Source organism: Nomascus leucogenys, chromosome 15 (assembly GCF_006542625.1).
Source record: "Nomascus leucogenys isolate Asia chromosome 15, Asia_NLE_v1, whole genome shotgun sequence".
In the NCBI taxonomy this organism is placed as follows: Eukaryota; Metazoa; Chordata; class Mammalia; order Primates; family Hylobatidae; genus Nomascus; species Nomascus leucogenys.
The window spans coordinates 39,052,088-39,063,466 of record NC_044395.1 but is presented as its reverse complement, the minus strand read 5'-3'; the positions used below and the strand labels follow the sequence as shown (position 1 = coordinate 39,063,466).

General features: G+C 39.6%; 1 protein-coding gene across 3 annotated transcripts in view; it reads left to right on the top strand.

Annotated features, from left to right (window-relative positions):
* Positions 1–69: 69 nt before the first annotated feature.
* CEP57 (centrosomal protein 57) overlaps positions 70–11,379 on the top strand; it is a 43,921-nt gene continuing 32,611 nt past the window's right edge. The window contains exons 1-2 of one of the 3 annotated variants that reach the window (XM_030794677.1): positions 70–135; positions 9,954–10,110. In XM_030794677.1, the coding sequence (XP_030650537.1) occupies positions 9,990–10,110 (121 nt within the window). In that variant the 5' untranslated portion in view covers positions 70–135; positions 9,954–9,989. The other 2 variants (XM_003253024.2, XM_030794676.1) reach the window with 2 other exon arrangements.

Sequence of the window (11,379 nt, the reverse complement as noted above, 5' to 3'; positions counted from 1 at the left end):
TTGGGTGAGAGCGCCCCAATCCAATTGGGCAAATGTTCGCGAAAGGCTCATTCTCTGCCGCAACTCTTTTTCCCTTGCTTTCTATTGGACTAAATCGTTAAGACCCTCCTAATCCTATTTGTTATTGGCCAAAAGGTAAGTACTTCGCCTGGAGAGGCGTCCCCGCGGCAAACTCACGCTCTCTCCAGCGTTTAATCCGAGGGAACTCATGGAGCGCTTTAATTTCGCCTTCGCTTTTGTTTTATCTCCATTACTCCGTTCGGTTGCCACTGGCGACAACACTACTCGCCCACGCTTCTTACTGGAGGAAGCCCGCCCCTCCGTAGAATCCCTGCAGAGCCAGCCAGTAGCCCCCGGCGTTGTCTGCCCCAGTGGGCCCCGTTACGCGCTACCTTGTGACGTCACCAGGGAAGAGGCGGATTCTCCCCAACTACAGAAAGACGTCTGCTATTTTGATTGGCTAGGGAAGAAGTCCGTTAGGACGTGTTGCCCTTTCTGTGTAAGCTGTGAGCGTAGGCGGCCCTGAGGGGGTGTGTGGCAGGGGTTTCCAAGCCCAGCACCAGCACTCTTGCTCTTTTCCATCAGGGGTTCAGCCTAGGGTCCCCCCTGGTGGGCGGCTCCCGAGTTTTGGAGAAGAGCACGAGAACCTAGACCGCCCCTGACGTGCGGAGACCCCCTGGGCAGGCTGAAAGATGGCGGCGGCGGCGTCTGTCTCTGCGGCTTCTTGTTCTCAGTTGTCGGTAAGAAGCAGTTGGCGCGAGTGGGCCCGACATCGGTCCTAAGCGCCTCTTTGAGTTTCCTCATGTTTCAGGGCGCTGTCAGTCCAGCTTTTGACGCAATTCTGGAGGACGGCGGGTGTGCCTAGATTGCTCCGCGCTCCCGAAGCTTCCATTCACTGTTCTTCTGTCGAGGCTGCACCCTCTGGCTCCCAGTGAAACTGGGCTGGCCGTCTCTGTTCCCCAGCCCTCATTCACCTTTTGGCGTAGCAACCCCGGTTGCCTGACATTCCCAAGGACCGGCTGGGATAACTGCCCACTCCCTGGCCTGCGAAAACGTAGCTCCTTTGGTCACGTGGGTTCAGCGGCCTCTCTAGGAAACTCGCCAGATCAGGTGAGGCGCGCCAGTGTGTTTAAGAGACAGCTGCACGTTAGTAGTCCGCCGTCTCTCGAGCGCTTACTAGTTGCTTATGCTGTTTCCTATCCCTGCAGTGCCTCCCACTCCCATTCACATTAACTTCGTTGTGTGATCCTCGTAGCCAGAACGCGCGCTTCCTGTCACCTAGAATTACTGGAACTTAAGTGTGGAAATGCCCTTTTGGAGAGGCGACAGGGGGAATTGATTTTAAGTATGGTTTTTGCCTCATCGGAGGTCACCATCCAGTTTAGTCACTGCTATTCACTGGTATTTGTCAAATTGGAGTGTCGAATGCTTAGGTTTTTGAAAACCGCGGCGTTGGAAAGCTTTGATAGGAAGTAAATGTTGGAGCTCTTATTTCTCCAATTAGCAAATGTTCGATGCCTGGCATACTGTTAGGGTCCAAATGAATAGAATAGAAACCCGGCTTTGAAGGAGCAAAACACTGAAGAGAAACTACACGTAATTAGTGATTACTGCGCAGTACAGTTTAGGAAGTGCTACCGTAGTAGAATAATCTAGAGGGGAGTGATTAACAGTGCTTAGGTAGGCTAGAGAAGGTTTCCTAGAAGGGAAGATAGAGCTAGTTGCGTGTCGAAGGAATTGTAATTGCTTGTCTCAAGAATAGAGGAAGGAGAAAAGGCGCTGCAGGAATTTTGTTGTATGTGCTAGAACAGTAGGTGCTTTTAGGAAACTTGAGATAGTTCGGAATGAGAAAAAGTAATACGGAGGTAGAGTTGGATGAGGTGAATTGGAAACGTAGGTAAAAACGTGAAAAAAGAAGGATGGTGAGGGAAGGAACTAGAAGAATATCCGGGGAAAGTTGTTTTCTAGAATCTAGGGGGAAAGAGTGGGGAACGCTAAGAAAGCCTGGTCACCTTGGAGAAGTCAGTTTCAGCTTTTCTAACAATTACAAATTGTTAGAATTTGTAATAATGGGACTAAAAGTATTACAGTGTTTCAGCGGAATGGGAATTAGAAGTTTGCAGAGAGGTCTGGGGAAGTTAAGGAGAAGTAAGGAAAGCAGCAATTTAAGGTTATTCAGGATTAGGTCAGTAAAAGAAAAAAGTAAAAGAAACTGTTGGAAGTGTCAGCAGATGGATGAGATTTTATAGGAGATATGATTAAACTTGGGAGAAGAGAGCTTTTCACGGCTCTCAAAAGTTAAGCACTTGGAGACTGAACAAGGAATACTCTTAGAAATGTTGAATTGAGGGAGCCGCTGTGGCTCAGGCTGGTTGCCCTGGCACTCGGGGAGGCGAGGCTACACGTTCGAGGCTAACCTGGCCAATATTGATTAAAAAGAAAAAAAAAAAAAACTTTGGCCGGGCGCGGTGGCTCACGCCTGTAATCCCAGCACTTTGGGAGGCCGAGGTGGGCGGATCATGAGGTCAGGAGATCGAGACCATCCTGGCTAACACAGTGAAACCCCGTCTCTACTAAAAATACAAAAAAATTAGCCGGGCGTGGTGGCGGGTGCCTGTAGTCCCAGCTATTCGGGAGGCTGAGGCAGGAGAATGGCGTGAACCCGGGAGGCGGAGCTTGCAGTGAGCAGACATCGAGCCACTGCATTCCAGCCTGGGTGACAGAGCCAGACTCTGTCTCCAAAAAAAAAAAAAAAAAAAAAGAAATGTTGAATTGAGTCTGGGTGCGTGGCTCATGCCTGTGATACCACCAGCTACTAGAGAGGCTGAGGCGGGAGGATCACTGAGGCTGAAGTGAGCTATGAGAGTGCCACTGCTCTCCAGCCTGGGCGACAGAGTGACCCTGTCTCTATAAAATAAAATATTAAGTGAATGTTTAATTGAGCTGCATTATGCCAAGGACACCTAGCTGAGCATTGGCACTGGGATATAGTCAGCTCTTAGTACTTATACGGTACCCTTGACGGAAATCCCAAAGACAGTTCATTAGGAAAGCATATATATATTTTTCGTGCTAAGCTCAGCTTTAATTGGATTCTAAATATCAAGGGTACACTAAGAACATCTAGGATCCTCCACAAATCAAAGTGTAACAACCATAACTCAATCTGCTACATCAAAATGTCTAATTTGGAAGTTACTGTTTCTCAAAACAAAAATGACTAAGTTTAGTTGGTTTGTTGCTGCGTAAGAAAAGGTCCTGCTTAGATGTCCCATCAGAAATAAGGCTGCCATTTCCAACAGCGTTGAAAAAGCACTTAGCTTATCAAACAGCTGATCTTAACAGCAGGCAACATTAAAAAAAAAAAAACAAAAAAACTTGTTAAAACTATACCATGAACTGAGAACACAAGTCGTATTCAGATTTCACGGTTGTGAAGATGAACAACTGTTATATTCAAGTGTTTTCGACATTGATAAACCCCTACAGAGCTAGTTATAAGTGCATTGAGATGCTTTACAGGCAAGGATTTTTAACAAGTAGATTCATAAATCACCGTCTTTATGAAGCAGTGACCGTGTAAATCTCAAATGTGAACAGCATGGAAGTAAGGCGATAGGTTTCAGTTAGGTCTAGGTAACGTTTATTGAGTGATTGCTCTTGAATTGATAAACTTCGACTGGTGGAAAAGGCAGGAAAGCAACTATGATTGGGCATAATGAGAATTCCGTATGGAAGTATGGGCGGCATTGTGTTGAAACACAAGAATGTCTTTCATGTCAGCCTTGTAATGTTTTCACAATAACCTTGGTGATTAATGACCTAATCTCTTAATTTGTCTCTCTGACTTTTTAGATAGGTCCTTCGACCAAGCTGCACCGTAGCTCCATATTAATTTCCCTTAAAAATGTTTTATGGCTATCATACATTTTATAATTTTAAATATAAGATTTACTTTTTGAGAATAATGAAATGAATACCTTCATGTTCCTCTTTGTATCTTCTTCTTTCTCATTCCCACACCCACCCACTACCACCTATTTTAAGATTATAATGTATGGTATTTATATAGGACTATCTGGCAGGCATAATCCTTAAAGGCACTTTAAGCACTTTTGATGCATTAACTCATTTAATCTTCACAATAACCTTCTGGGATTGGCATTAATATTTCCTTTTTCAAATGAGCAAAATGAGGCACAGAGAGGTTGAGTCAAAGTTATCTAGCTAGTAAATGACAGTATCTTAATAGGCTTTGGATTTAATGGGTTTTGCTGTTCATTTGTTTGCCAGATATTAGAAACAATCTTGTTGTATTCATTGTTATATGCTGTACATGGCAAATGTTTCTCTAGAGTGCAGTTCTCGAAGTATGGTCTCACAACCCTTGGAGATCTCCAAGATCCTCTCAGAGTCTACAAGATCCTTCTGTAATGACCACGTTTGTGGTAGACTAGATCTTCTTTAATATGTCAAACAAAATAACATATCCAACAGAGCGAATGCAGAACTAGATAAGAGAATCCAGCATTTTTTTTTTTAAAGCAAACATTAAAGAGATCTGCAGAAATGTAACATAGTGCCATTCTTTTCACTAAATCTTTTAGAGTGTAAAGTGGTCCTGAGAGAAAAAGTTTGCAAGGGGCAACTCTAGAGCAGTGATTTTTTTTTTCTTTCAGACCAGAGGCTGGGCTCTGGATTACAACTCAGTAGTGGGTCATGGAATATGTACTGTGACTCAACCCATATCATTTTCAAGAAAGAAGAGAGAGAAAATCGTTCAGCAAATATAACTGAATGAATTATCTGGTTCACAGAGTATGTGCGTCTTCAGCTTTACTCGGTCATACTAAATTGTTTTACCAAGTGATTATACCAACAGCCCTCTTTATTCTGTGTCCTCTTAAATAGATGGTATTGTCCCACTTGTAAATTTTTGCTGTGTGTGTGAAATGGTATCCAATTTTCTGATTTGTGCACCTCTTATCATTGGTGAGTATGCAACCCTGTTTTTTTCGTACCTTTACTAGTCGTGTGTGTGTGTTTTCTTCTGTGAAATACCTGTTCATGTCCTTTGCCTGTTTTTCAGTTGGGTTGCCTATATATATACACACACATATATACATATATATACATGTATATATACATACATATATACACATATATACATATATACTCATATATACACATATATACATATATACACATATACACAGATATATACATATATACACATATATATACACACATATATACACACACACATATATATATATATACTGGATATTAATTATCAGTCTGTTAAGACTGTTCCAAGGACATCTTGGCTGGTCTTTGATATCTTTCGATTAATAGTTGTTGTTACTTTTAATGTAAAATTTGTTAGTCTTTTTATAATTAGTGATTTCTGTTAAAGAAATTCTTCCTTTCTCCAAGGCCTTGGTTGTATTCTTCTATATTTTTTTCCTACTTATTTTAAAGTTGGAGCTTTTTATGTCCTTAATTTACTTGAAATTAATTTGTATGCTGTGAGATAGGGATCCAATTTAACGGTTTTACTTAAAATACACAATTGTCCCCACAATACTTGTTGAAAATTCATCCTATCCCCAGTGGTTTGCAATATGTTCATTTCCATATGTTTATGGGTGTGTTACCTGGCTCTCTGTCCCTTTGTTGTATTTGTCTCTCCTACTTAGATACCCACTTGGAGGTGGGGGGGTCATTTACCTCCTTGTTACTCAAGAGAAGTATTAGCTATTGTTGGTCCTTTGCTTTTCTTCAGTAGAAATTCTAGAACCTGCTATTGGAATTTTGATTGAGATTTTATTGAATTTCTAGCTTAATTTGGGTATAACTGATATGTTTAGGATATTGATCCTTCTGTCTGAATGTTATGTTACTCCATTTATTTAGAACTTTAACATTTTTCAGTATAATTTCATGTCTCATATATTTTTCAATTTATTTCTAGTTTTTAATTGTGTGATACATATTTTCGTAAGTTGCATTTTCTAATATATAAAATTACTGACTCTTACATATCTACTTTACCCAGCAATCTTCCAGACTTAATTCTCATAATTGAGGATTTTTTTGTTTTTTTCTATTTAGATAGTCATGACACGAAATTGGGATTCTTCCTTTTCAATCTTAACAGTTGTTATTCTTTTTTTTTTCTTAATGTGCAGACTAGGAAATGAAGTACAATGTTGACTAGAATTGATGTAGATATCTTTGTCTTATTCCTGATTTTAAAAGGAATATTTCAAGTTTTCCACCATTAAGTATGTTTGCCATGTTTTCTTGTAAAACTTCATATTATCATAAGGGACTAAGTTTTTTACAAAATAATGGCTGGATGTTGAATTTTATTGAATGCTTTTCTACATTTGTTGATGATCGTATTGATTTTTAGTTTGAAACTGTTGCATTGATTGCACTGCTCAGAGCTCTACATCATGTTCCTCCACCATTGGACCTTGACTTCTCCAATTTTATTTCCTCAACATGTATACACAAACTCTTTTTTCAGCTAAACTGATGTATTCATTAACCTGGAAATAATTGCCTTTCATACCCATTTATTGCTTGCCTATCAGAATATATGTCAATCTACGAGACCCAGTATCGATTTCAGCACTAATAAAGACCTTCCTTTATTAGACCTTCTGAAGCAGTGTTCCAATGAATGCATCTGAATTTAATTTAATTTAATTTGCACTTAGTCTCTATTACATCCAATTTAGCAGTTCCCACCTACTCTTTTGTATTTGAGTTTTATCTAGGTAATATCTTGCAGCTGTGTTGCATGTTACACTTCTAAAGAAAGCAAGTAATATGCATTTTTAAATTATGCTTCATACTTCACACAGTGTCATAAAAAGATGTTCAATAAATATTTGAATTATGTGTTCCTAAATGAGATATTTGCCTTAACAACTAAAGGCTGCAGGAAAAGCTAGATCAGGTTAAACATTGTACCTTTAATCCTGAAAGTTTCTCCTACAATCATATTTTGGTTGGAATAATTTTTACTGAATGCTTAGGGTCATGGAAAGATTAGTGGATTGGGAGTTAGACTTGGGCTCCGTTCTACACAGCCTTCATATAATATTTGTGCTATTTGTTAAATATAAAGAAGCCCAAAAGCTTTTGGTGATCGCTTAAAGGGTTATGGATTATGGTAACTTTGTTGAAAAGGATAATCTTTTATAAGTAATGTGCAGTTTCCTGTTTTGTGGAGGAAATGTATAGTTAACATTCAACAGATTTATTGAACATAATAAAACTCCTTTATTAGAACTTAATTTCTCCAGCAAAAATTCTACACCAACTGGGTGTCCTACAGTTATTTTAATTCTGACACTGCCCAGATGTTGCTCAGACCACCATACATTAAGGGGCTCCATTTCACAAGACTGCCTGCCCCCAAGTCAGTCAGAGTTCACAGAGCATCTGCATTTCTGCTCAGCCGACTGCAAATTAAGGGATTCTTGCAACTTTCCAAGAACGGCTCCCAGTACTCAGGAAAGACTGTACTTAAGCAATTTCAGTTTTATAAAGGACACAACTAAGGAACAGCCAAATGGAGGAGACATAGGGCAAGGTGTGAAAGGGCTTCTGTATCCTCTGGTGCAGTACCTTCCCAGCATATCAGTATGTTCAACAATCTAGAAGCACCCCAAACCTCATTATTCAAGAGTTTTCATTGAGCTTTCAAACCTCATTATTCAAGAGTTTTCATTGAGCTTTCATTACATAAATACATAATTGAGTAAATTATTGTCCACTGGTTACTGGGCTCATCTCAGCCCCTTACCTCCCCTAAGGTCAAGGCCTAGGGCTGAAATTTGTAACTCTTTCCCCCCACCCCACCTCCCTCCCAACACACACACACACAAACAGACGGAGTCTCACTCTGTCGCCCAGGCTGTAGTGCAGTGGCCCAATCTTGGCTCACCACAACCTCCACCTCCTGGGTTCTAGTGATTCTCCTGCCTTGGCTTCCCGAGTAGTTGGGATTACAGGGCACACTCCCACACTTGAGTAATTTTTTTGTATTTTAGATAGAGACAGAGTTTCACCATGTTGGCCAGGCTGGTCTCGAACTCCTGACCTCAAGTGATCCGCCCAGCTCGGCCTCCCAAAGTGCTGGGATTACAGGCATGAGCCACCGTGCCTGGCTGAAATTTGTAGCTCTTTATAATCTAGTGGGTTGGTTTTTCTGGCAACCAGCTTCCAGAAGATACCTTCAAACCTGAAGCTCTCTAGGCACCCTACCTTGAGTCCCCTCATCAGCCTAACAAGGATACCCTATCACTTAAGAAATTCTAGGAGTTTTTGAATCTGTATCTGAAACCAAGGACAAAAGACTAAATATATTTTTTATTATACCACAGGGCATACAGATAATAAAAATGTATATGTCGTGAGGAGTGATATAAAATAGTGAGTAAAGGGCAAGCCCACTAACACAAAATGTAGAACAGAGGTAGTTCCATTTTGGGAACTAGTTTGTTAGTTAATCACATAATTAATGGGATTCCTCTGACTGGGCAGAGGGTGTTTGGCAAGTCACTTAATATTTTTGAATGTTAAATGATAGGATTCTGGTGGGTTGTAAATAACCAATGAAAACTTGAGGTTCTCTGTGACATTTAAAATTAAGCTATGCAGTAATTGAGGATGCTTTGCAAGACCTTTGACCATATTATAAAGAATTGAAAACTCATCCTATTTTCAGTTACCTCTAAAACCAGATGCCAATTTGCCATTAAGTTTGGAAAATGACAAATACTAGTCTTTGTTATATACGAACATACTATAGGAGACTTAGCACTTATTTATTTGAGTACCACTTTTAAGACTTGGCCCTACCCTCCTAAGCTCTTTGTCCCCACTTTTGATTGTCATAGCCATAGTGTGTTTTATATTTATATAAATAGAAAATTTTTTATATTTGCTTTCTTAAGTCACCTGGAAATTTGCATGATTTTTAACATGGAAGTAAAATCTTTAAATAAGATTTAAATACAGTGCAGGTATTTCGATAGCCTTTGTTTCAGGAGATTGTTTACTGTTTTAAATATTCATTCTGCTCTTGTACTTTTATGAACACAGATTATTCTGGTAAATGTAAATCTTCAAAGGTAAGAATTGAAAAACATAGTTTGCTGTGGCCGTTTGAGGAAGGAAAGTGGATGTCTGAACATTTTGAATAGCTGGCAGTCATATCTTCCACCTTAGCCCTCAGCTTCTTAGTTACTTCCCCTAGTCTAGGACCATCTGTCAGTAGGAAGTCGCCTACGACAAAACTCCACAGTTAGCATCTCCTGGGTTGAAATTATTATGTGGAATCCCAAATTTAACAGAATCTCATTCATGACAGAATGGTGTACTGTGGAAATAAAGTTTTAAATTTGAGTGTTTGATGGGCCTTAATGTTTTCTAATTATTTTCTTTTTTGTTAACTAAATGTAAATTATTTGAGGCAAGGACAGTGCCTTATTTTCTTTCTGGAGTTTTGAATACTATAAATATTCAAGTAGTAGTTTGTTGATGGGGAATAGAGTAATTCAGTTATTTGTAGCAGTTTCTGGTCCTGTAAAAATAATTTTTTTATTTTTCTGAACTTACATTTCACAGTATATATTTTTAACTACGGTATTTACATTCATTGTATCATTTAAGTATTTCTGCACAGCGTTTGTATTCAAGTTGTATGAACATTATTTTCTTCTTGTAATGTCTGGCATATGGCTATATTTAGACTAATATGAAACACTTTAAAAGTTGTATTTCTTTAATGATTGAATTGTATTGTTTCTAGTCAGTGGATTTTTTCTGTTGTCTGTATGGACAGTCTAGTTCTCAGTCGTAAATATTTGTGGTTTAAATCTGCTATTTGTGGTTCACACTTTTGAAAGGTAATTTGTGTCTTTATTTTTTAGAACAGCTTAGCTGAGCCATCAAGGTCTAATGGAAGCATGGTTCGGCATTCTTCATCTCCATATGTAGTATATCCTTCGGATAAGCCTTTCCTTAATAGTGATCTACGACGCTCCCCAAGTAAGCCTACACTTGCCTATCCAGAAAGCAACAGCAGAGGTAATTGAGCCTAACGAAATAGATGTTATTTGTGTTTTCTTGCTGCTTTAAAATTCTTAACTTTGTCCTCCATTATTTTGCCATTAGAGGAAAATATATTTCCTCTTTTCTTCCAGTTTTTAGCCCCCACAAAATACTATGCTTTTCTTGTATTCCTTATATTGATTGTTGAACATCATCATCCACCAAATTACTGATGCTAAAACACTTTGAGTCATCAGTGACTGCTCTGTAATCCCCACTATTAGTCCACAATGAAGGCCTTTTTTTGCTTCTGAAATATACCAAAAGCATACTGGTTTTTCTGCCTTTTTGTGTTCTCATTGCTTTGGTTCAGGCTTTCATCATCTGTAGCCCAGATGTTCATAATACATTCCTCATTAATCTCCCTGCCTGTTTTCTCCTCCTCATCCCCAGTTAAAAACATTTCTGTCATTTGTCATTATCCATCATCTCTCCCACAAAATTAAAGTTTTAGCATCTCTTCATAGCTTACATAATAAATTCTTAATTTTTCATAACCTAGACCCTATATGCGTCACCAGCTTCATCCCTAACTTGTCTTCTGTTTTTTCCTTTCCCATCCTTTGCTCTGGCTACTTTGAAATACATTTGTTCCTGGAACCTGCCATCCGTATTAGTTTTCTTGTTGCCTTAACAAATTGCCATGAACGTAGCTTTAAATATTTGTTATCTCAGTTTTCTGTAGGTTGGAAATCTGTGTAGGCTCATCTGGGTCCTCTGTTTAGAGCCTTACAAGGCTGAAATCAAGGCTTTGCTTGGGGCTCTGTTCTTCACTAGAGGCTCTGGGGAAGATCTGCTTCCAAGCTCATTAAGATTCTTAGCCAAATTCTGTTCCTTGTCATTGCAGTACTGAGATTCTGTTGCCTTGCAGACTTTTACTTGGGGACAGTCTTTGCTCCTAGAAACTGTCCTCCTTCCTTCATGTTTTCCTTATGGTCTCCTACGGTAACAGTAGGTAGAGTCTCTCATGTTTCTCTTTTTTTTTATATTTTATTTTTTTTTTTGGAGACAGAGTCTCACTCTGTCACCAGGCTGGAGTGCAGTGGCGTGATCTCGGCTCACTGCAACCTCTGCCTCCTGGATTCAAGCTATTGCTATTCTCTTGCCTCAGCCTCCTGAGTAGCTGGGACTACAGACGCACCCAGCTAGTTTTTGTATTTTTAGTAGGGACGAGGTTTCACCATGTTGGCCAGGATGGTCTCAATCTCTTGACTTCGTGATCCACCCGCCTCGGCCTCCCAAAGT